Source organism: Neolamprologus multifasciatus, chromosome 18, assembly GCF_963576455.1.
Source record: "Neolamprologus multifasciatus chromosome 18, fNeoMul1.2, whole genome shotgun sequence".
Taxonomy (NCBI): domain Eukaryota; kingdom Metazoa; phylum Chordata; class Actinopteri; order Cichliformes; family Cichlidae; genus Neolamprologus; species Neolamprologus multifasciatus.
Window position 1 is genome coordinate 34,092,099 of NC_140456.1, and position 26,788 is coordinate 34,118,886.

A 26,788-nucleotide genomic window follows, 5' to 3' on the forward strand; every position below is an offset into this window, starting at 1 on the left:
GCGTGCTGAATTTTCTGTTTTTAGGTTGAGTTATTCTTTCCTAAAAGATTTCTCGGATTTGACAATACCATCGCCCAACTGGTTCTTGGTCTTCCATGTGCTAATCCCCACAAATTCCACTAACAGTGTTTAATTTAATAATATTTTATCAATATTTTTGGTATGACAGATTATTCTGTTGGCAGTGTTAAATATAGGATGAAATGAATGCTTTTATTTGGTTCTCTTCTAGATTAATACACCACGGTCAGGCTTTTTTTGTGTGTGTGTTTGTCGTTTTTTGAAGCATTTGTCCTAAAGTCAAATGAACCCAGCTCAGTCTGTTTGAGATAATCTGGTTACACGTTTAGATCAAAACAATAACCTTTACGTCACAGGGGGTTATGTGTCTATTTGAAAACATATTTGTAAATTCCCGTCGCCGTTATTCTGTTATATGGGTTCTTTTACCCCAGTAATATTTACGATAAACTACATTTAGCGATGCAATGTTTAGAGAGTTATGAAAAACAAAGCGACTGAATACAGAAGTGTTGATTTGCGACAGACCCCCCTCTGCAAGCATATAATGCTGCAGTCCAAGGCGCGCTAAGCGATTTGGCGCTAGTGTGTGTCCGGTGTTCTGTAATCAGCTGCTGCAGCGCAGACACTTTCCACTTTGAGCTTCTGGCTGTTTTTGAATCATACAGTGCCGTGACCTTCATGGCCAGTCATGTCTGAAGAAGAGATCAAGGTTTCCGATGAGCTTTTCAAAGATGTCAAATTCTACGTGGTTGGGGATATTGACCAAAAGGTGAGATTCTGGACGTTAGCAGCTTTAGCCAAGTTGGTAGCCTGCGCTAACTAGCTAAAGTCATTGACTCTAAAGCAGGTGATGCAAGAGAAGCTAAGTAGCAGCTAAGTATTCGAGCTGTCTTTAGCTAACCTCTGTCAGGCCACGTAACGGTGCTTGAGACTTTCAAGTGACGCTCGCTCACTGAATAATTTGTGCAGAAGCTCCTTCAAACTGCACTTTCACGCAGCCCTTTAGCACTAGCTGCGAGTTTTGCATGTTAGCTGCTAGCTCCTAGCTTGCGGTTTGTGAGGCTAAGGCTGGCTGTTGCCGCTTGTTAGCATTATTTTTCTAAACGATTAGCCTCAGTAATATTGCTTGGCACTTCTGATAAGCGGTGAAACGCTGCACTGCCGGTGTATTGTGTTACTTTTCATCAACCTATGACTGTCAGCATCTTGCTCAGTTATTCGCCCGTTACTGCGCATGTGTCCGCAGTTCCACCCGTTGGTACTGAACACCTGTGGTAAAGAGCTGTCCTTCTTGTCAAATGGCACTATCCAGACGCTTTGAGTCTGCACCGAGAACAAACAATACAATTATCATGTACAGTCTTCTCATGGATTGATGTCTTATTGGGATTGCTCCAAGCTAAACCTCACATTCTAGAAGCTAGTGGGTCGTGTTGAAGTCTTGCTGCGGTTAACGGCTCAGTTACACTTATTCGGAGCAGAGAGGTGTGGTGGACAGTGCCGTGTCTTCCTTTGAATGCAGTCGTGCACGGTGGGAGAGATGAAAAATAATATATCCGTCACTGAAAAATGACAGTAACCAGCTCCGTCTTTGTCTGTTAAGGCACACAGGTAATAATTGTAATATTATTATCAAACATGCTATTATTAACACTAGATTTGGGTGGAGCACAGGGCTTCTCATCTTTTTCATCTCTTAAATGATCAGTTGTTAGTGCTTCATGCAGTCCATGTTAAGGGATGTGACAGGCCAATTTTCAGCCAGTGAGAAGGGGCTTTAACGGCGGTTTAGTCTCGAAGATTGCATTGAACAATTATATTTTTGTACATATTTACAGTCACGATAATATGCTGACATTTACACCATAAACCAGCAACAGATCTGACACTGCTGTCTCTTAAGGAATCGTGTCCTGATCAGAATGTGTGGAAATGGTTCCAGTGATAAAAATAGGCATCAAGATATAAATGAAATGTCTCAAATCTTTGATGCAAAGTTTAATTGAAGCATTACAGCCTTTGAAATCCACTAGTCATAATTTTGTTTGTCAGGGATGGGCCTTCTCAGATAAGTGCTCACGCTGCCAGATAGTTGCCACAAGCGTCAGCTTAAACAATGCAATGTTGGAGGTTGTTCTGAATCGGTGCCTGGGTGAAGGTAGTTTGAAGTTGTCTCTCAGACTCTGTGCTCCTCCTCCAAAGGATGATGACTATCAGTCTTCAGTTTTCATAACGTGGACATTGTCCAAAGTTGGTGTGGATAGACTTTAAGGTCTTGGACTTAGCTGGTAGTACTTGTTCTGCTAAGCAACAAAGGTGAGCTACAATAAAACCAAGTGTCCACTTAGTCTCTTTGCAGTCAGAAATGTAGGAGTTTCCACCTGTCTGACTGACACTGAGGAAGCCAACAGCAGCAGCCGGCCTTCAGAGAAACACTAGATCAAAGCTCTCTGGTTCAGCAACTGAGCTTTCATAATCACTGATACTCTCACGTGGATGATAAAGAAATCACAAAAGACCTTTGTTGGAAACTCTGTGCTCAGAGCATCTACAGGTTATTAAGAATATCAGTATTTGTATTTATCCACACTTATCCTTCTGACCTATTTAGTTCAAATGAACTTTGAACTTGTGGCTCCCACAGCGTCTGTGTTAGTTAGTTAAATTGATGTAACTGGAATTCTCTGCTCGTACTCCAGGTGGTGCAGCTGCTAAAAGCAGGAAAAGCTAAGGAGGTGTCCTACAATGCTCTGGCCACTCACATCATTGCAGAGGATGGGGACAACCCTGAGGTGGGCGAGTCAAGAGAGGTTTTTGACCTTCCTGTTGTCAAGGTAAGGGTTGTGTTACAGCATACGCACTACTCCAAGTTTTTCTGTTTCTCACTTGATTCTGTAACAACATAACTTTTGAGACAGCGCTAGCTGCTCTGCCATAAAATTGTCATACAGCAGTATTTTTGCATTCTGGTTGAATCTGTGCCAGCAGCTTAGAGACACGCCGTCAGCCTCTGACTTACAGTTCTGCTCATGTTTTTCAGCCATCCTGGGTCATTCTGTCAGTCCGATGTGGAGACCTGTTACCGTATCCTTCCACTGTCCAGACCAGCTCAGACTGCTATTTGCCAATACATAAATCTATATTAATTCATTGATTGGTGCTGAAGGGTAATAACTAGACCTATGAAAAAGAAAAACAGTTCACATCAATGTGAGCATCAGCTAATGGTCATAAACATCAGTCTGTTCCTACAGATGTAACAATGTAACCACATTGGTAATAACAAATTGTCAAATAAGAGCGGCTTCTCCCTTTCTTACTTTTTCCATAACCAAGAACGCCACAGAGTTACTGGCTTCTCGCCAGAATCGGGGCAGATATTCTTTGGTGTCACAGCTTGTCTTCCCAGAGTAAGTGTGTGTGTGTGTGTGTGTGTGTGTGTGTGTGTGTGTGTGTGTGTGTGTGTGTGTGTGTGTGTGAGAATGAGAGGGCTTATTATCAGGTGTGTATGTTTGGTGTTATTGCACTCTGAAAAACGTGAAGCTTGTTTGTTGTGTTTGCACACAGCTTCCTGATGATCTCAATGCTCTGTGGGCTTACATGACCTTTTATGGAGGAGAATGCCAGCTTAACCTAAACAAGAAGGTCACTCATTTAGTATTGAAGGAACCTAAAGGGGTGAGTGTGCGCTCCATGGAGCCGAGTCTAAACTTTCAGCCATCGGTGCTGATATGGTGTTAGCGGCTACTTTCTTCTCGACACAAAGTCATATCTGACTTTTTCATACGTTCACTTATTTATTTTCACTACAGATGGTATTTGATTGAATATACATGTATATATTTGTCTCCAGGCTAAATTTGAGTGTGCCCTGAAGCACTCTGGCATCAAGATCGTCACCCCTGACTGGATCACAGATTCTGTTAAAGGTAACATCAGTGCAGGCAGTCTAACGATGCGTTTTATCAAGTTGTTAATTATCAGCTTTTTCAAACTGTATCTTTCTGTTTAACATTGTATGTTCAACTGAATATCTTTGTTCACTTTCCTTATTCAGCTTTAATAATGTATAAATTCTGACCAATAATGGAGCTGCTAGTAATCGTTGTCAGACAGATTATCTGTAATAACCTGTCCCTCTGTTCACCATTTAAAGATAAAGCCAGGAAGGAGGAGGCACTCTATCACCCCAGACTCACATATGTGGAGCCAGAGGAAGAGGAGGAGAGTGAAGCAGAGTCATACAACCGTCATTCTGATGGAAGCTACAGCCCCCAGCGATCCCGGCTGTCCAGTGGTGGCTCATCAGATGAGGAGTCCAGCCCCCGCAGACGACCGGGACCCAAAAGACTGAATTCCGTCTCCCCGACCTCTCCACGCAAACCGGAGCGCCGCAGCGAACGGATGTTTGATGATTCTGACGACGACTCCTCCACAGAGAAGGAGGGCACCAACCTCAACTGGACGCCGGCTGAAGTGGTCACCCCAGCTCCCCCTATTACAACCGGCACAGCCAGGCGTCGGAGCGGGCCGCCCGGCATCAAAGACCCAGTGTCGTCCACAGGCAGTGGGCTGATCAACCTGTGTGCGAATGTGCCTCCTGTGCCCGGTAGTGGCGGCGCCGTGCCTGCGGAGGCTCGCTCCGCTGCTGCCGCCATCGCTCACTCCGCACAGCAAGGTAGGTTTTTAAAAGCTTCGTCTGCAGCTCAGGCCTGCGTTAGATTCTCTTGCACACTGTGTGTTGAGAAATGTCAGATGGTATGGGAAGTATTTGTGGAAATAAAAATGAATGCAACACTGTTAAGCCTCTATAATGCATCATGTGTGCAACAGAGAGAGCTTTGGATTTGTGCAGCTTCATATCCTTTGGCAACATAAACATCTGTAAAGTGAGAGACCTCTGGCTCATATCAATCAGGTTAATTCAGTTTCACTTATGTAACAACAAATCACAACAACAGTCTCCTCAAGGCAGCAATTCATGATTTGGGCCTAAAGATTTGCTTTGTGACGACCTGGTAAAATCAACCTGACAAGTCAGTCAGTGGTGGTTAGAAGCTGGTGGCAGCCGCTATGGAATCGATTCCTAAAACTCCGTTCGTGCTGCACCCGTCAGGGATTCCTGGCAGCCACATGTTGATGGGAAAAGTGCAAATTCTGTGAACAGTTGTTGCCAATCATTAGCAGGAAATTGTTTGCAGAGAGGTATACGGTGCTGCCCAAAGCACTGCATATTCCTATAAATGAGTGCAGTTTGTGGGAAATTTTAAAGTGTAAGAATTTCTTTTATTATGAAAATAATGTTTTGCATTGAAGAAAAGTTGAGTTGTTTGTTTGTAAATGGTTCTTATATATCACTTTTCTACTTTACTCAAGCACTCAAAATACTCACGCAACTTGCCTCATTCACCCAAGAACCTTTTCCATGATTTTACCATCTCAGCGCTTTCTATCTAACATCTATCTTACCTCCTGAGCTACAAAAAGCCCAAGCTTACTGCACCTGGTATTCCCAGGCAGTCTCCCATCCAAGTACTAGGAGATTCAGCAGGTCACCCTTGGAAAAAAATTGCAAGTCAGAATTAGCCAAGAAAACTGTGGTCGGTCATTGAGCATTTCTTTAATGGCGGGCTCAAACTGTGCGATTTTGTCAGTCGCGCGATTCAGCTCCTGCTCAAACTGTACGATTGACTCGCAGGGGTGAGAAGTTCGTAGGTCACAATGCTTTGATGCGACCCGAGTGCTCACACTGTGCGTCCATAACATGAAGGTTATAACAGAAGCTCTCCCTCTCTGTCTTTCGCTCACACAGACCACCACCATCAACTTTGCTAAATTGCTAATGAAAAACATGATCAGGCAGCTGTGATTGAGCAGCAATGTCCATCCAACTATTTTCACGGTTGTTGTGGTCGTGATAATTTTGTGAGGCCACATCGAAAAGGCTCGGATGAGCTTTCCAAAGTTCTACAAGTGCCTCCATCGCTTGTGTCCAGATCACACGATGCACGACGCACGATGAAGGCCAAAATCGGGCCGATCACCAAAACGGTCGCATGACTCAAAAATCGGCTCAAAATGGGCCAAAAATCGCACAGTGTGAGCCCGGCATAAATAAAAGTTAGACATGTATGTCTGAAAACATAGAAAATTCCCTGATGCTGAGGTGAGTACAGTGAGCTCACAGGAGAGCTGGGAGAGCAGCCGGCAGAGCCAAACTCAGTGTTGTTTAGATGTACATTCTCACGCACGCACGCGCACACACACACACACACACACACACACACACACACACACACACACACACACACACACTGTCCAATAAAAGTGAAAAATGCCCAGAACATTCTAATGATGTTTTTCTTTGAGCACAAATGTATTAAATTGTATGATTTCTGTTTTGTTATCCTGTCAGTGAAGATGCTACTTCTCTCGCCTCTGCAGGTGTATCTGTTCCAGAGAGCATGTCAGGGTGGAGCCCGGCTGTTAGGACGCTGCGCAACATCACCAACAACTCCGACATGCAGCCTGCCAATCGAGCAGCCAGCGTTCATGTAAGAAACACAGCCTGCTTCCACTGAGCACCAGCACTCTCACATTGGCTAGAAAGGAAACGATGCTAAAGGAGTTATAAGGAGTGGTTATTTGTTTTCTGTGTTTATTGGTTCTATTTCACATTTTCAATCATTACTTTTGACAGTGACACACATGCTGTTGAAGAAAGTAAGAGGGGGGGCAGCAGCTATTACAGACAGGGCCGTAAACCTTAAGGGTTGTACAGTTGTTAGAACAGCATAGATGGAATATTTGGATAGTGCTGCAAAGTGGGAGCACAGAGTGCGTAGAAGATTTCATTGAGATATTCACTGTGTCCTGGGTGGTGATTTATGCTGAGTGGATGATGCTCCATGAGACTGCACACGTCAACTCACATTTGAATCTCAATCGTGATTTTGACTTCCCACGGTTACTCTGATCAAATGTTCTATCAAATAGAATGAGAAGCAAATCTAGAACTCCCTAAATCCCAACAACACAGCTGCATATAGCATATCACAGCTGTTCCTGCCCGCGTAGCTCAACGTTTGCTGGATGTAGTCCGAATGAGTAGCACTGCATTAAAATACAGACGGAAACAAAAACCAGAAGAAGAGCCTGTGTGGGTTCTCTCTACATGCACATTAGGTTAATGGGGTTCTAAGCTGGCTGTAGGCATTTTTACTAGTGGCCAATACGGGGAACATGCTTCTGACCAAATTTTGACCATATTCTGTATTAGGGCTGCACGATTAATCGTTAGAAAATCGTGATCTCAATTCATACTTATGTGCGATCTCATTTCCAAATGACAACGATTTAAAAAAAGAGAGAGAGAGAGAGACAACGATTGTACGGCATTTTGATCCGGGACGTAATCTGCATGAAAACAAGCGCTCACTCTTCCTGCTCAACAAATGACGAGGGCGGAGCCTTATACCACGTGATACAGAAGCTGGCTGCTAAAATTAGCAGGAAAAAACAACGGAGAGCACGTCAGGGATGACGAGAAAGTGACAGGAACCACCCAAACATCAATAACGGGAACCTTACACAGCGCTTCCCTATACCCGTCGAACTCCCGCAGGCACAAAGAAATTACGGAGGCTATTACTTATCACCTGACCAAAGATATGGCTCCATCAACACTGTGCAAAACGAGGGATTTAGGAAAATGATCAACACCCTAGACAAACGCTACACAGTGCCGTCCCGCAACTATGTTTCTATTGTTGCACTACCTGCTCTATACACGCAGTGTCGAGCAACGACAAAATGTGAGACATTTGTTGTTTTTACTTTTATTTATTGTTTTTATGTTCAGTCTCAACTGTTACGAAGTTGATGTGCAGTTAATAAGTGCAATAAATATTTATACTGGGAAAGAAAATCGTGAGAGAATCGTGATCTCAATTCTAAGCAAAAAAATCGTGATTCTCATTTTATGCAAAATCTATTCTGTATGTATAAGTTGAACTTAGCTTCCAAATCGGTGGTTCTCAACTTGTCTGGCTTCAGGACGCACCACCATCACCTCTTAACGATAAGCCGTGACCCAAATTTTCAGATTCTGAAATTTGGTGAATGAAAATATTGTGCGGTTTGAATCTGAGATGATCATAATATCACAGTATGACAATACAAAAAACACACGTTGAGAATCACTGGTGTAGAAACCAGTGGAAAGGCAGCTGCTTCTCTGTCCCCCGCAATCACCTTATGATCCAATAAAGACTTCAGGTCTTGAATGGGCAGAGCAGTTAGGAGCATGCAGTATTAAAAAACATTAAAAAAAATCAAGCATGAAGTGCGCAGTATGGCTGCAGTGACAAATTTCTTCTTCTTTTTTTCTAACATTCAGTTTCACTTCTGCTCTTTGGATTTTCACTGTTCTTTGTGGCTGACAGACCAACTACAGCGCAAGCAAGAGTTGTCCACAGACTGGAATGCATGTGTTGTACACTGCCTCCAACGACAGCAGAGCTCTCTGCAGACAGATGGGCTGACTGCAGCAGAGCGGACTATAAACTCAACCTCTGCTGGACTATAAATCCTGTTTTATTAGTTTTTCATTCAGATCTACAGCTGCACGTGTGATATTTGGTTTGAAATACGTTACAGTGACATAAGGCTTACATACCATTGGGGGATGGTGACCAAGTCTTTTTATATAGAGGCTGTAATCATGTCATGTACATGTATAAATAGTTATGTTCAGTGATGGGAATAACGGCATTACTTTTTTCAGTAACGAGTAATCTACTGTTTCTATCGTTACAACGCCGTTACTGTTACTAACAAGAAAATGTGGTCGCGTTACTATTTTTTTAACAGACGGTTGAAGCTGTGTTCAGCTTACTGCACCTTATATCAGTTGCACGGAAGTAGCTGTAAGTAATCTGGGCGCTACAGCTTTAAAGCAGCTGCGCGCTCCCGCGGGCAGCAATAAGTTTTTGGCACAACACCTGGAGCTCAGGGGGCAAAACAATCGCAGGAGTGCTGCTGTTTGACTGAGGAAGAATAAAGTGGTCGTGGTAAGCCAATCACATGACCACTTCAAGATGACAAAGCAGCAAGGTGATATATACCAGTTGATAGGCCACGTAAAACCAGAGTTATGATAAACAATCCGGTCTTTAAGTCTGACGTCATTAGCCGTGGCTGGGCCCAAACTCTGCTGCAGGTCACTAAGTCCAACGATCACTGCCAGTTAAAAACTGTCTAAATCCTTTCATCCAGGTGTAACAACTGAGTTTAACATCCAGGCATCCATGAAAACAGAATTTATGAAATTTAACGGAGTTAGAAGTTAGCAGGAAGTTAGCTCGCTAGCTTGCATCTAAATATAATATAGCATGTTCTGACTGAGGGATTTATGAAACAAGTTAAGACGTACAGATCTGCTATCATTTCCGACATAAGTGAAGACAGGAAACTGAGATAATCCATCCACAATACGCGGTTAGTTATCAATATATACTGCTGCATGGGCTGGGCTGTAGATACATGGTGAGGTTTTAAAAACTGAACTTTAAAATGATTAGCGGTAATAAAAACCGAGAGAGGCCGAAAATGATCACTGACTGTTTTGTGTTGTGTGTCAGAATAATGAGACGACTGCTGTCTCCAGGTAGAAAACAGGAGTGACACACCTGCTGCTGTCAGACCTGCAGGTATCAGGCTGTGATGTTCTCCTTTATAGTGAACAGAAATTATTGGAGTGGCACAAATAACTTGTGTGGCATCTTATTGAAGAACAGCTGATTGTTCTGTAAACAGTTTGAAATGGTCATTTAAAAAAAAGGGTTAAAGGTAAATGGCTGCAAATAACTTTGTTTACAAAACTTGTGCATATGATTTTAAAATTGACCATTTATATTTGCATTTAAAGTTATGAAATATGATCATTAAACAAGTTTGTGGTTGTTACAGTAAAAATATAACTTTTTCTACTCGGATTTTATGTTTTTTGTCTGATTTTAGATCAATTGTGTTAATACAGTATGTCAAAATGAAAACATGACTGTAAATTCAGACACGTGAGGTTGTGCTGAAAAGGATGATACCAAACAAGGCAAATAAATAGTTTTTAAATGTGGAGGAAACATGAAAAGTAGTTAAAAATGGCCGATTATACCCTGAACCCCAGAGGGTTAAAACATTTTTTTTAAAGTAACAGTTACTTTTCAAGTAATTAATTACTTTTAGAATCTTGTAACTCAGTTACTAACTTAGTTACTTTTTTGAATAAGTAACTAGTAACTATAAATTAGGGCTGGGCGATATGGCCTAAAATTCATATCGCGATATAATTTGAAGCATGTGCGGTAACGATATATATCACGATATATTCTTTTCTTCTGTATAATGTATTTTCCACACTTAAAATCCTTTAATTTCATCAAAAATCGAGAGTGTGCCTTATGTATGAATTCTGGTTGTGCTTACTGACCTCGAACCGATTTTGGCAGAAATCTGTTAAAAATGTCAGCTTCAGGTCCCAAAGTCAAACGAACACTGAGAGTTAAAAACGGTCTAAATTCTTTCATCTTTAATAAAATCATCAGCGTTGCTGCTTTACCAGGTGTAACAATTAAGTTTTACATCCATGAAAACAGAAGTTATTAAATTTAACGGAGTTAGAAGTTAACAGGAAGTTAGCTCGCTAGTACACCTAAACATTTCATACCATGTTCTGACTGAGATTTTTGAAACTAATTCAAACGTACAGCTCTGTTATCACTTCCAACATAAATGAAGACAGAAAACTAAACAGCAGTGGCGTTTGCAGGGTTACTGAAGTTGGACTAGCTGGTATATAATGTTGTGCTACGTGATCGCTAGCGACACAGCTATGTTAGCATAACATTAGCACAGTGAAGCTGGAGGATGAACGCTAACTTTTTTTCCACTTGATACAAGTTAACGTTAGGGATTATTCATCCACAATACGAGGTTAGTTATTAATATACTGCAACAACATGGGAACAGAGCAGCTGTGAGAGAATTCAACATTAATGAATCAATGTTACGGAAGTGGAGGAAACGCAGTTTTTGGCTTTCCCCATATTTCAAAAGTGCTTCATCTCTTTGCTGTGACTGTCGCCATAATTTGCAGATGATAATGGTTTTAGCCGCTGCGATGCTTTCGACCAAAACAGGCGCAGCTTGATGACATCATCAACATGCGCTATCGCGATAGAGCGGTATAGTCAAAATCTCTATCGTTGGCCAAATTTATATCGTTTCTATCATATATTGTTTCTATCGCCCACCCCTACTATAAATAATTACTTTTTCAAAGTAACTTGCCCAACACTGGTTATGTTATCATCAAGACAAAGTAAAAAGAAGAGACTTAATCTCATACAACTGTATTTAAATCGGAGAATAAAAGTAAACAAGATTTTTTTTAAATATTTCCAAGTTTTGGGACTAAACAAACCATAAAGACACAGGAACAATAGATCTGAGCTGTCTCAGATAAGCAGCAAGCAGCTCAGCCAAGATTAAGGTACTTCACCTCATTTTTCTGGAGGTGACTGCTGTTGTGATTTGGCGTTGTTTAAATAACATTGAAATAAATGTTTTGATCTGCGTCAGACAAACACAGTCACCAGTTTGTCCAAGAGACTGTCAGTGAATGACAGGCTTCACACAAAGTTGTGTGGAAAGTCTGACTCTAGGCAACCTGACACTAGGGGGTCATGCTCCTTGAGTTGTTTCTTACATCGGGCATGTTTCCAGATGTGACCTCGTGGCTTTTCCTTTTGAAAACATCCTCAATTTGCTGTTCCCCCAGCAAATTCTCATTTTCTCCTTTCATGTGATCATCTCTTTTGTAGATCATCCAGCCTGCTAATCAAACAAAGCCCCTGGAGCAGCAGACGAATCAGAGTCATGCTCAGACCCTGAACAGCACCAATGTTCTTCTCTTCAATCAGGCCAAACTGACCAGTCAGCCCCTGACGGCCGAGCAGCAGCAATTACTACAACAGCAGCAGTCAAACCAGGCCGCTCAGCAGCATCAGCAGTTATCACAGCAACCACAGCACCCCATGATGCACCTTCAGCAGCAACAACAGATGATGCAGCTACAACACCACCAACAGCAGCAGCCACAGGCTGCTCAGCAACAAGGGTTCCCACAGTTGCCTCTGCAGCAGCAGCAGTTCCTACAACAGCAGCAGCAGCAACAAATGCACCAACAGCAGATGTTTTCCCAGCAACAGCAGCAGCATGTGTTCTCCCAGCAGCAGCTGCGACCTCAGCAGCCCTTACGGCCTGGACTACAGCAGTTGCAGCAGCAACAGCTGCTGCAACAACAGCTGCAGCAGTTGCAGCAGCAGCAAAGAATGCAGATGTTACAGCAGAATCAACAGCAGATGCACCAACAGCATCTACAGCAGCAGCAGCAGCACTTCATGCAACAGCACCATCAGATGCAACAAAAGCAGCATTTGCAGAACCAGCATCAGAACCAGCAGGCCGTGCAGCAGCAGCAGACAGCCATGCTGCAGCCACCGCTCCAGCAGCCTCCTCACGTCTCCCAGCTGTTCGGACACGAGCCGGGCCAAGAAAGTGAGTGAAGTCTTGATTACTGTGGGCAGGGTCACATTTATACTGCTAGAACTAAAGAAGGCCAGAGTGAAGCTTCGTTGTATTTAAATCATCACATTTAAAAAAATAATCATTTTTGACACAACCGTCCACGTTCAGACCTTTTTTCCACACATGGAAAAGTGTGAAAATGAAATGACTGAGAAATTACAACAGAGAAGAAATAATTTTGTTTAGACCCACTGCCCTGTAGGAGTCAGTGTTACAGTTTAAAAGATCAAAACATTTAAAGGTACGGGAATAATTTACATTCTTAATAACAATTAAGAGCAATGAAAAAGGGATTAGTAGTAATAGTGCAACAATTTGAATAATTTAATGAATATGCTCGATTGTTTTTAATATCAGTTAGTACAGTTGTTAGACTGCTGCAGGGCAATGTGCACGTCCAAAACGTGGGCCTTGAATATGAAAAGTATACACATGTTTTCCAAGTTATAATAAGAGTTAAAATAGCATTTTGTTCATTTTTGTGACTTAGAATTTCACATCAAAGTTTTCTAAGTGTCTATTGTTGCATCATTGTGTAACACAACTGGGGTGGCTGTAGCTCAGGAGGTCGAGCAGGTCGTCTACTGATCGGAAGGTTAGTGGTTCAATCCTTGGCTCCCCAGGGATTGAACAATGTTGTTTGAATTTTAGTTAGTAAACAATTGACCCTGTGCACGAGAAAATGCTAACTTCCTGGTTTGAGACCGGATGTGGGGTTGTACATTTCTGGTAGCTTTACTCCAAAATCATGTCCAAAACTCGAAAACGGAAAGATGGCGTTAAGTTACAAAGAGCAGAAGGTGGGAACACTCACCACTGTGTGTCATAAAAAAATCTAATGATCAACTTTGACGTTTAAAGAGTTTAAATCGATCAGTTGTTTCCATCACTCAACACAAGCAGAACTGCAGCAGAAGACACATCGTCCACATTCAGAAGCTCATCTCTGTATAGTGACTGGTCTCATGATTTAAACAGGCAAATGTTCAGCATTCAAACTACAGGTGAACAATAGTCAAACCAGATGTTTCCGTTATGTTGATATCAGCTCGTCAAGTACACACCTACACAGCATGTTAACAAACCGTGAAAAAAGCCACACAAAAAATGAATGATTGCTTGTAAGGGTTTCTATACATTAGTATGTATGAAGGGTATGTTGTGACTTACCTTCAAAATTACAGCGGTCCCTCGCTATAACGCGGTTCACCTTTCACCTCGCTGTTTCACAGATTTTTTTAGTGCAAGTTTGCATGCTTATTTTTTATGTCACATTGTGTCCTGATCAGACGATCTCCTCCGTCTCTCCCGTACAGAATCGCTGCATCGATGCAGCAGTGTGACTCTGAAGTGCAGTGCTGTATGTCCACGATGTCCACGAAACATTTTGCACCGTCAAAAAATAAAATTGGCTACTTGATTTCACCTATCACTGGTTATTTTTAGAACATAACACCCGCGATAAACGAGGGACAGCTGAGAAATATAACATTTGAATCCCTTTTCTCTTTTGCTCTGAGGCGTGGGGGAAAAATATCAACAAGTCGATGAACATCATTTACAGATATATTGGGTAAATGCCCGAGACATCTATAGAAATGTAAATCGCCGCTTGATTCATTCATTTGCTTAACTTGTTTTGGACCGTAAACCAGGCGTGAATAGGACACCGGAAACAAAGCTCCCCACAGGAGTTTCCACATCGGAAGTAGCATATGCTAACGTGCACATAGTCTATTAAAAGCATAGAAGGGAGTGATGGTGTGAATGCGGCATGTTGTACAAAGCGCTCTGGGAGAATAGAAAATCACTATATAAGAATCCTTTACCACAACTATGCACCATTCAGATATTCACTGATAGTTTTTCGCACTTTTAATCATATTAAGTTTGTACAGGACAGTTTGGTTTTAGTTTTTTTATTTTTTTTAAATAATTTTTACTCAGACTTTTGATGCATCTTTGACATATTATAGATCCTGATTCATTTCTATGGTAAGAGAAAATTTCAGGTTCTTACGGGGGGTGAATGGGCTATTTTATTAAAGAAATGTATCTTTTTTCAGTTTAGTTCAATTCAGTTGAATTTAATTTATATTGTGCAGTTGCGTCAAGGCACTTTATATTGTAAAGACCCCACAATAATACAGAGAAAAGACCCAACAGTTAAAGAACACCTTTTAAGCAAGCACTTTGGCAACAGTGGGAAGGAAGAAGTTCGTTTGAACAGGAAGAAAAGTCTGGCAGAACTAGGCTCAGGGAGGGGCAGGTCTCTGCCACGGCTGGGGGTGAGGGGAGAAACCAAGACAAAAGAGAGAGCCAGAGTTTATTAAAAATGAATACAAATTCCAGAAAAGTTGGGACTTTCTTTTAATTTGAAAGACTTTGAAATCACACGAGCCATTTTTTTTATTCACAACAAAACATAAATAACATGACAAATGTTTAAACTGAGAAATTGTACACCTTCATCCTTCGCTCTAGTTAGCGGTGAGCACAGTGCATGTGAAGGGCCTTAAGGTGCACATCTCAGGACTGTGGGAGGAGCTGGAGTTCCTGGAAAGAACCACACAGATTCAGTGGTGGATTCAAACCTTCTTGCAGTGAGGGAACAACTGCACCACTGGGCTATTTGAAGCTACAATTTGGTACAATCATTGTCTATCCCCAAACTTTGGCCTATAAAGTTTTTATTTCGATGTGATGACTTGAAATGGATTGAGCCAAATATAATTTTATTAGGCCCTCAATAAAGTAGCTGCATGTTCTACCAGAAGCTGCTGCAGTCCTCAGGAAATTCAGTACAATGATTTTCCATACTTCTGCTCTCTGTTATAACAACATCTAAATTGCTTAGACTCAGCTAGAGTTTAAGGGCCTGACAGAATGAGTGTCACATATAATAATGATAATAATTAATAATAGTAATAATTTATGTAGCATTCTTCACAGGATAAGAACCACAAAGTGCTTCACAATAATATAAAACATGTGCAAAAACAACACAATCGATCATTTCGCACAAATCTAATTAAAGCCAGTCTAAATAAACGAGTCTTTAGCTGTTGTTTAAAATAATGAATATAATCAAGGCAACATAAAGATGGAGGCAAAGCATCCACGTCTCGGGGGCCGCCGCTCTAAAAGACTGATTTTGATTAGCCTTTGAGGCCACACAGAAACTGATGTGCTGCTGTGCTCACAGTCAGCAGCAGCACAGGTCGAAGACGGGAGAAAGAGTCAGCTTTGATGGCTGAGAGGACCGCAGCTGTTTTCACCACCTGTCTTTCCAACATAGGAGACTCAGAGTAATACAGGGTGACTGATTATCTGTTGCTGGCTTGATATCGTTTTGTGTTATTGCGTGACTTGTGCTTTAATAGTCGAGTTTAGTCACAGAATGCACTAAAACAAGTCACACAAAGTCTGTGACCACAAACTGAACCTGTCCAAGTCTTTTAAGTCTAATTAAGGAAATGAGCACACCTGCTGATTGAGATGATGAATTTCTATAGAAGGCTGCGTCTCTGGTAACTGCAGGATTGAAACTGCTGTCAGTCCTGCACTCTCTTTGATGTCTGTGATTCTTTCTTTCCCCAGTCCCACAGGATGGCTTCCTCCTGGGCTGTGTGTTTGGTATTGCTGACTATCCAGAACAGATGGCTGACAAACAGCTCCTTGCTACATGGAAGAGGGTAAGTCACTGAGAGGGAGTATGAGTAGGGTGAAAGACAGGAAACAATGCTGAGCATCAGACAGATCAGTGTTTGTTTACCTCCTTCGTCAGGTCATTCAGGCGTGTGGAGGCTCAGTTGATCCAACCCTAACCAGCCGCTGCACACATCTGCTGTGTGAAAGTCAGGTCAGCAGCATGTACGTACAGGTAAGGATGTCTCCCATGAGAACAGACACAGTTTATGGAGTGTGGGATCCCAGTATGACTATCCTAAATGTTTTCATACTCATTCATTAGTAGGGATGGGTATCATTTAGGTTTTATCTGATACCAGTACGAAACCGGTACTTTTGAAACGGTGCCAGTGTTTAAAGAATGGAGAACACACACTTTGTCCAAAAACCTCTCATGTTCAGCTGTTTTTTTGTAAAAAGATAACAATGTTAGCCTTTTCTGCAGCTATGGGGCATATATGGTATCACTCTTGGCTGGAAGCAGCTTAAACAATGGAAAAAACACAAACTTTGTCCAAAAACCTCTCATGTTTAACTGTTTTCCACTTTTTCTTTGGTCATTTTAGCCTTTTTGGCCAGGGTGAAGGGAGTATCTGCCATCAAACAAGAAGACAGCCGCATGTAGCTATGATGATGTTTGCTAGTTCACCTTACATGCATTAATGTAATAACGTGGTTAGCCTACTCAACGTAAATTACACACGAACAACATTAAGCTACTCACGCAGAGAAGAACGGCTGCTGCTGCATCATCATCATCATCATTTCTGCTACACTGGCAGGGCTAGGGGCCAGGACTCTCCTCTTCGGGTTTTTGGGGGATGTTGCTAACTCCGGGTCGATAACAGGCACCACACCTGCAGTAGATGTGCTCGGTGTGAGGTCTCGCAGCAAGCTATCAAATACGGCGCATTTCTCGGCTTTTAAAAAAACACTATGCGTCGCCAGGTGTTTCATCAGATTTGAGGTGTTACCTCCTTTGACAGTATCACAGTATCAGCTTAAAGCACTTGTTGCAGCTGCTGAGTTTGCATCTTTTGCTGTGAAGTACAGCCAGACTTTGACGCTTCGCCTTGGGCATTTTAATCTGTAGCTCTGCTCTAAAAGAACGTACGTACCTGGACCCGCCTACTATCCTCGGAAAGGTAAAATGATTGGCTAGAATCCAAAGTGTATCACAGCTCAGGAAAAAAAAGCACCGAAATGTGCGCTGCTTTTCAGTCTGGTTACTACCGTTTATGTCAGAACCATAATGGCACCAGATACCGGTACCCATCCCTATTCATTATTGGCCTTTAACTGGAGTGCAACATTTAGTATCACCTAAATGTTGATACTTTATTGTGATGAATGAGACAAACCCTTGAATGGGACAGATATTACCCGCTTTCTCCTCAGAGGATAAATACTGAACTTCTGCTGGTTGAAACTGAACCCAAAGCACGTTTCCTCTTCCAGGCACTCAGAGAGGGGAAACGCTGTGTAACCGCCCACTGGCTCAACACTGTGCTGAAGAAGAAGAGGATGGTTCCTCCTCACCGGACGTTACATCTGCCATTTGCCTTCCCTCCTGGAGCCAAACCCTGCTCTCAGCACGTACGTCTGCTGTTTCTTTTAGCAGCAGTTCTTCTACAGTCTTTGTACTTGGTGAACTCAATGAACTTCAAAATGCTGCACTCCAGTTGGCAGGAAGCATTTCTGCTTGTCAGATCTTTACTCCAGCTGTTTGTTGCCGTCTTTCCTCAGATCATATCAGTGACGGGTTTTATGGATGCTGACAGAGATGATCTAAAGCTGATGGCCTACCTGGCTGGTGCCAGATACACCGGATATCTCTGTCGCAGTAACACTGTCCTCATTTGCAAAGAGTAAGAGTTGGGGTCGGGTAGATGAGTTCCTCTTTGGGTGTTCTTCTGTACTGCACGCAGTATATCCATAGAACTCAAGCTATACAAGAACAATCTTACTTTTGGTTTTATGTCGTTCCTGGAGTGTACTCCTCCTCATCTGTATGTGTGAAGGACTCTTCAAGGTTCTCTTTATCCTAAGATCAGACGGTTTGTTTTGTTAGTCCAGCATTTTCACTCTTTTATTTCCCGACTTTGTTGCAACTTGTTTGAAATGTCTCATTTTCTTTTAAACATTTTTCAGTTGAACCTTCACTTCTCAAGCACACTGTCAGTTGTACGGTTGTCTTGCTAATATCACTTTAGACCCAGTGGGCTTAAATATGAGAAGGCCAAGGAGTGGAAGATCCCTTGTGTGAACGCCCAGTGGCTGTGCGATATCCTGCTGGGCAACTTTGAAGCACTGAGACAAATCCAGCACAGCCGATACTCCATCTACACACATCCTGAACCACTGGTGCCTAACCCACAGCTGGTCCAGAACCTGCTTGGTACGTACGCCGTCACTGCAGTTGTTACGTAGTGAGCGATTACACGAAGGCTTAAAGATATAACCAATATCTCTAACTTGCCACACACTCTCTGTGGGTATGCTTAGTTAGTCTAACCTGACTGGAGTCACACAGAGCTCTGATTTTGATGTTTTATCACTTGGAATGGCCACACTTTAAGATACTGTCCTGATTACCTTGTGCGTTTCTCTGTAGCTGCTTGGAGAACACCAATCAAAGTCTCTTCTGAAGCTTTGGCGGTGAGTTTTTGTGTCACAGTGTTCTTCACATGTTTTTGTTTGTCCGTAACCCCTCTCTCAGCCTGCTCTGAACCCTCTGCTCCAGACAGTTTCTTGGATTGACATGACGTCAGAGGATATTACTGATAAGATCGTCTCAGCTAGGGATACGATAGCAACGATACCATTTTTTTCAAACCGATACTTGGATCTGAGTACTTTCTGATACAGAGTACAAAAACCGATACTTCTACCACACACACACACAAATACAATGAGTTGGAATAAAGTTTTTATTTTATTCTCTGCCGATAAAAAATAAAATCTTAATTAAAAATGACCACAAAAAATTTCAAGTGAAAAATAAGCACTTCTGTTAAATTATTGCAGAGTCTCCACATTGTAATTTAACAAAATATCTCTGAACTATTGGCACTGTCTCGAGCTTTCAGAATAATAAATAAACACTTCTGTTTGGAATAAAAATAAATACAAATTAGGTTTGAGAATAAAATAAACTTTTAAATTGTTGCAGAGTGTCCATATTGTAAACAAACAAACAAAATAACGAAAGTATTTGGCATTGACGAATGAACTCCTCATCTGCCCGTGGATCATCAGTCCACTGTGCCGTTAAACCAAGGACTGACATCGCGCACACACTGCTTGTCTTTACCTCTTCAGAAAGTTTTGGCACCATTATCTCCCTGATGTATGGGCGGTTGGGAATTTCATATCGCAGCTCGAGTATGCTGAGAAGACGGTGCAATCCTATGTTTTCCACGACCGGCATTGGCTGGTCATCCAGAGCGATAAAATGAGTCAGAGCCTCTGTTATTTTAACTATCCGTGGATTTTCTCTTGACATTTTTCATCGCTTTTCCAAAACCTGAGTTAAAGTTGGCTGTTCCACACTGCTGACATTTTGTTTAGCCTAGCTACAGCAGCCTCCAGTTTCTCTTTTTTATCTGGAGCTGCCAGTCTGACTCGCCTAACCCTGTGCCTGTTTAGCGCGGGATGTCCCCCTAGTGGCCAATCTAAAAACTACAACAGAAATGACAAGCCACCCTCTGATTAATGAAATAAGTTAGTATCGGTTCATGGTATTGGTTAACTTTTACGAGTATGAGTACACACACATTTTACAGTATCGGCCCTGATACCCGATACCAGTATCCGTATCGGTGCATCCCTAATCTCAGCCACACATTTCTAGCTTTAACACCTCGCACACTTATTCAGTTGTTGGGCGCAGTTATTCACAGGAAAATATCTGTGAGAGTGATTTGTTTTTTAGTGCGTTTGTCCTTAAAAAGGTGAATCAGTCATAGAAGAGAGAGAAGCAGCAGATGAACATGTACAGGCTCGTCTGATTGGGCTTGTGTGGTGTCTGTTTGGTGTTTAGAGCCTCCAGCTGCTGCAGAAGCAGAAGATCAGCGACTCAGCAAACCCACCTGCAAACAAGAAGGCCAGGTCGGTATAGCAGGTTAGGGACTAGCCTGTCACTCCTCTGCACGAGAAGAGTCGGACCACACGCCCTCCAGACTGACATGTTCTAATGATACTTTGCATTTCTGTCTCTGAAGACTGGAGGAGATCCAGTCCCCGAGTAAGAAGCTTCCTCCAGAGTCCACTCCTCGGGTCATGTTCACAGGCTTTGAGCCTATGCAAGTGCAGCAGTACACCAAGGTGAAAGCAGCCACGCTCAGACATTCAGTGTGTAGTTAGAGACTGAAGCTCAGATCAGTGAGAACATCTGAGCCTCAGCTGCTGTTTGAATTTGTCCCCGTCTTTCCTCCTGCAGAGGTTACACACTTTAGGTGGGGAGCTTGCAGACAGCAGTCAGAAAGTCACTCATCTCGTGGCCAGTAAGGTGACTCGCACCGTCAAGTTCCTCACCGCCATGTCTGTGGTCAAACACATAGTCACCCCAGAGTGGCTGGAGGAAAGCTGGAGGAGTCAGAAGTTTGTGGGTATGTTTGCGTCCCACCCTCCTTTTTCTTATCTGTGATTTGTTGATATTAAAGTGGGCACTGCGCTTTTACCTGTATATGTTTCGTTAACGGGAGCAAACCTGTTTGTGTTACAGATGAGCAGAGTTACACTCTGAGGGACGCAGAAGCAGAGGTGTTGTTTGGCTTCAGCCTGGAGGAGTCACTGAAGAGAGCCCAAAGTGCTCCTCTCTTTAAGGTCCTCTGACAACATGATCGCTGCGTTCAAACAAAAACGTTTTTTTCTTGATGCCAATTAAAGAATTCAGACGTAGGGCTGTGCGACGTGACCAAAATCTCATATCCTGATAACAACATATGTTCTGGGAACCCGACTTGTGTGAAGTGTTTTCAGCCGGGCGTCCTGTACCTGGAGTCAAGTGTTTTGACTAGGGATGGGTATCGTTTAGGTTTTATCCGATACCGGTGCCAAACCGGTACTTTTGAAACGGTGCCGGTGCTTAAACGGTGCTCAAACCGGTGCTTAAAGAATGGAGAACACAAAATTGGTCCAAAAACCTCTCATGTTCAGCTGTTTTTTTGTAAAAAGATAACAATGTTAGCCTTTTCTGCAGCTATGGGGCATATATGGTATCACTCTGGGCTGGAAGCAGCTTAAACAATGGAAAAAACACAAACTTTGTCCAAAAACCTCTCATGTTTAACTGTTTTCCACTTTTTCTTTGGTCATTTTAGCCTTTTTGTCCAGGGTGAAGGGAGTATCTGCCATCAAACAAGAAGACAGCTGCATGTAGCTATGATGGTGTTTGCTAGTTCACCTTACATGCATTAATGTAATAACGTGGTTAGCCTACTCAACATAAATTACACACGAACAACATTAAGCTACTCACGCAGAGAAGAACGGCTGCTGCTGCATCATCATCCTCATCATTTCTGCTACACTGGCAGGGCTAGGGGCCAGGACTCTCCTCTTCGGGTTTTTGGGGGATGTTGCTAACTCCGGGTCGATAACAGGCACCACACCCGCAGTAGATGTGCTCGGTGTGAGGTCTCGCAGCAAGCTATCAAATACGGCGCATTTCTCGGCTTTTAAAAAAACGCTATGCGTCGCCAGGTGTTTCATCAGATTTGAGGTGTTACCTCCTTTGACAGTATCACAGTATCAGCTTAAAGCACTTGTTGCAGCTGCTGAGTTTGCATCTTTTGCTGTGAAGTACAGCCAGACTTTGACCGCTTCACCTTGGGCGTTTTTAATCTGTAGCTCTGCTCTAAAAGAACGTACGTACCTGGACCCGCCTACTATCCTCGGAAACGTAAAATGATTGGCTAGAATCTAAAGTGTATCACAGCTCAGGAAAATAAAGCACCGAAATGTGCGCTGCTTTTCGGTCTGGTTACTACCGTTTATGACAGAACTGGTGCCATCATGGCACCGGATACCGATACCCATCCCTAGTTTTGACCGATGCATGAAACGATATTTTTAGATATAAGTTGTAACGGCCGCTGTTTTATTTGTATTTATTACATGGCGTGCTGCGGGGAAAAGCCTTTTAGTCGAAGGTTTATTTTGAGCACCTGACGGCTCTTTTTTTATTGCTTCTCAACTCTCTCCATCCTCTTTCATGTGATTCTTGCAGAGGTAGGAGAGGCTTGTTGTGTTTGAGGCTGAGGTGGACCGGTTTGCCGCATAGTACAGTTTTCTGGTCCGTGTCAGAGTTTATATAACTATGTCCGTGCTACAGGAATAAGATCCTTGATTTGTTTTGACTGGTCTTTGTGTTTGGAGCCAGTTGTTTCTGCCTCCTCACTGGCTGTGCTGGGAGTCTCTGTGCCCCGATGAACAAATATTGCTGTAAACAGTGTGTTTGTCAACACCATGAAACAAACGATAGCGTATAATTTGAAACAATATATTTCGTCATATTGCACGGCCCTATTCAGAAGTGCTAAACTCATTTTACCTTTTTGTTCATATTAGGCCTTTATGTATAGTGGGTCAGTTGACTGAACTAGTATATTTAAACTGAGCTGGACTAACTGGAAACCAGTGTACTAATGGTTCTGATGATTAATGGTTGAGTGTCTTTTCCTGTGACACGGTGATGCAGGGGAAGTACTTCTACCTCACACCGGGGATCTGTCCGAGCCTCAGCACGATGAAGTCCATCCTGGAGAGCGCTGGAGGGAAGCTGCTGACCAAGCAGCCCTCGTACAGAAAGATCATGGAGCACAATCAGAACAAGGTGCTGAAAGTTGCTGCAACTCTTTCATGTCTCTGAGCACTCGTTCATGTCCACAGAGGTGGTGGGTTCCTGTGTGACCATATGGCAGAAACCTGGGAGGAGTTTAGCTTTTATTTTCATGTATTTTCATGTCAGTACAAAATAAAACAAACAGATGTTTGACAGAAGTCTTTTATTACAGTTTTCTCTGTAAATCAGTAACCACATGTTGGCATTTGGTTGCAGAACCTTCCGGAGATCATATTAATCTCCTGTGACAATGACCTTCACCTCTGTAGGGAATACTTCCTGAAAAACATCGGTAAGATGCTCTCCAGGGCCCATTTGTATTTATCCTCTTTCTTTTACAGAGTATCTTCATAAAGTTGACATTGTGTTTCACTCTTGTGCTCTCTCTGTTTTCCAGATGTCCACAATGCTGAGTTCATTCTGACTGGAGTTCTCACCCAGAAGCTTGACTATGAATCATATCCTTTACAGTCTCACAGTGACTAGTTTAGTTTGCTGACAACAACAGTTTTTCGCTTTCAGTCTTTAACCCTTTAAAAACGGTCGGAGCGGGCTGTTTTGCGTAACTATTTTTAAATCCCGGTAGCTCTGCAACCACGTAAGCTAGCGCAATAATTTTTTTTGCATATGAAACCGGAGGAGTTGTACTTACATCTTATGCCATCAGCTTGTCCTCGGTCACAGTTTCCTTCCACATATAGTTTTGCAAAAACTGCATAAAAAGCACTTGCAGCAACAAAAACATAATATTCCAGAAACACGCTTTGCCGATCCGATCAGCTGTTTGTAACACTTCCTACGTCCATCAGCGCGAACTATCGCATGTCCGCCATGACCTGCCCGAAACCGGAAGTGACGTCATTTTCACGGAAATGTAGTTTTTTACCATCAGGGCCTCATGAGCCTATACTGGTGTTTTTAAAAGTTATCTTTGACTTTATGACTTTCTGTGTGGTTTCTGGGATGCTTAGGACTCATATTGCACTGCTGGAAATAGTTTATTTTGATGCATATGCTGCTTTTTTGCAAATTTGCACAATAATATTTATTTTCATTTTTCCTGCAGTATATAAAAATTGGTGTATTTCAAAAATAAAACTATGAAGACACTCAAAATAAATTTCCTGTGGTGGGAAACTATTTTGTGCAACTTTTTTGTATTTACAGTTTTGAGGGATAAGCCTCTTAAATTTCTCTAACTAGAAATATATGTTAAAAAAACAAAAACGATTTTCAATTTTTTTTGTAGTTTATTGCACTTTTTTGCAATTTATGTAATTACTATGCACTTAATGCAGACATATTATTAAAATTTAGGCTGTAATGGTTGTATTGATGTATAGCAACTTGAAATGCTCCCAAAAATGGCTCTACAACATGTAAAAATATAATATAAGCTCTGGCAGACTTGGTTCTATGGTAGGTCTTAAAGGGTTAAACCCAAAACGATCCCAAATTAAAGCTGTGGAGTTGTTCTTCCAGGCAGGAATCATGTAGTCAGTGGGAAACAAACACATTAGTGACATGTCATCTTCACTGCAGTGTGGACTAAACACACTATTGGGAGATTTGTGGATTCATCACTCATGATGAATCCACAGTGATTCAATTCAATTTTCAATTCAATTTTATTTATATAGCGCCAAATCACAACAAAAGTCGCCTCAAGGCGCTTCATAGATACAGAGAAAAACCCAACAATCATATGACCCCCTATGAGCAGCACTTTGGCGACAGTGGGAAGGAAAAACTCCCTTTTAACAGGAAGAAACCTCCAGCAGAACCAGGCTCAGGGAGGGGCGGGGCCATCTGCTGTGATTGGTTGGGGTGAGAGAAGGAAGACAGGATAAAGACATGCTGTGGAAGAGAGACAGAGGTTAATAACAGATATGATTCAATACAGAGAGGTCTGTTAACACAGTGATGAATCTAATAAGTCTGCCTGAGATTGCACAGGTCTTCACTTACTGTCATGTTATCTATGAACTAATGCACACGTGCCAATCAACAAAAGTATGCAATAGGGGTATTTTCCAAAGCGGCCTGGTAAAAAAGTAAATTAAAACAAAATATAATTTTACATTAAATAAAAAAGTTTTAAACTTAATTAAAATAAAACATGTCTTAAATTAAAATAAGTAAACTGTCACATTTGGACAGTGAAGGAATGTCAGGATTTTTGCTCAGAAAAAGGATCAACATGCTCTGAAGTCAGAGCACAAAAACCTTTTTTGTAACAAAGTATCGATTTCTGCTGTCCCTGTATCCATACATTATTAGCAAACAAAATATCACCATGCTACACAGTATCCATTTTCCCCCACCCCTAGCGTTTGAGCCCATCGAGAAATGTTTTGCTGTGTGATGTAGTGTTACTGTGTTCAGTTTCCTTGACAGTCACACATATAAGTTCACTTGATGACGCAGCAGTGAAGCATAAAGAAGAGGACACGGGACAGGATGAGGACGTCCGTGTGTACAGTCCAGCCACACTGACTTTTCTATGTTTTTATTTCTGTGCAGATGTCTCCAGTCTTTTTGTAGCCTTTTGTTACCTGTTTGACTAATTAAATGGATGTTATTTTTGTGAAATAATTGTTTAAATTATGGAGGATGAAACTTTTTTTTCTGTTGTTGAGAATAGGATGTGTAAAGCTTCAGCTCACAAATGCTGCTTTTTGGAATAAAAACACTTTGATTGTGAAAAATGTTTTCAGCGTCATACCTGATCAAGAAAACGGTTAATAACTAAAGTAAAACATTAGCTTTTTAGATAAAGTCTTTAGCATGTGCAATAAAGCCTCATAGCAGAGAATCATTGGGGATAAATTCACAATTCAAGCAGTCAGCAGTAAACGATGGACACGTTGAGAACAAAAGGTCTGACTTCTCGTTTTTGAGGGTTTGAACGCTTTCTCGATGTTATTCCTCCCAGGTTTAAACGGATAATTCCTGATAGGATTAATTTAATTAACTGCTAATGAGGGTCTGGGGTAGTTACTGGTGAAGTTCTAATTGCTGGCTGTCAGACAGACAGCCTGAGATCATGTGGGTGGAAGTGAGACGTGCGGCGGCGCCTGCGGTGCTGTCCTCAAAAACGACAGACTGAATTAGACACAGCCTGAGCCAAGGTCATGGACTACATATTCCACGTGTGGGTGCCAGCAGCACTGCTCGATGTGTATTTACATGAACGTGAGATTTGATGTTTCATGGCTGACCGTGCAGAATCACGGCTGAACTGCACAGATTCATCTGCATGTCACCAATAAGCCACAATCTTCAAGCCCGACTAAAGTTGTGGGTGCAGACACGTGAGCAGCAGATACGTTCGGTCCTGGAAGTGTTTGAGATGGCACTCCATGATTCTGAGAGAAATTCAGGTTGAACAACAGCAATGGTGCTTCGTGTTGTAAAGATCCCACAGTATTGGAGAGAAAACCAGCAATCAGAGCAAATACTGTTCAAAGTTCTGCCAGAGGTTTCTCACTCAGTACTTTTAACTAAAACAGCACAACCACCTCTTCATGGTTCGCTTTTGATGCTTGTGTTCAATGTAGGATCTGTTGGCACTTTGTC

The 26,788-nt window shown here is 42.1% G+C and overlaps 1 protein-coding gene across 1 annotated transcript; it reads left to right on the plus strand.

Moving 5' to 3' along the window:
• The first annotated feature begins 591 nt into the window (after positions 1-591).
• paxip1 (PAX interacting (with transcription-activation domain) protein 1) lies at positions 592-25,917 on the plus strand. Its single transcript, XM_085141104.1, has 23 exons — positions 592-793; positions 2,724-2,858; positions 3,065-3,108; positions 3,371-3,434; positions 3,592-3,702; positions 3,878-3,953; positions 4,181-4,702; positions 6,469-6,578; positions 11,907-12,642; positions 16,273-16,367; positions 16,460-16,555; positions 17,821-17,958; positions 18,109-18,230; positions 18,576-18,760; positions 18,977-19,020; positions 20,405-20,472; positions 20,586-20,688; positions 20,804-20,972; positions 21,089-21,189; positions 23,066-23,200; positions 23,426-23,501; positions 23,607-23,666; positions 25,612-25,917. The coding sequence occupies exons 1-23, from the start codon at positions 713-715 to the stop codon at positions 25,626-25,628; spliced, it is 3,288 nt and encodes a 1,095-aa protein (XP_084997230.1). The 5' UTR covers positions 592-712; the 3' UTR covers positions 25,629-25,917.
• The last annotated feature ends 871 nt before the right edge of the window (positions 25,918-26,788 follow it).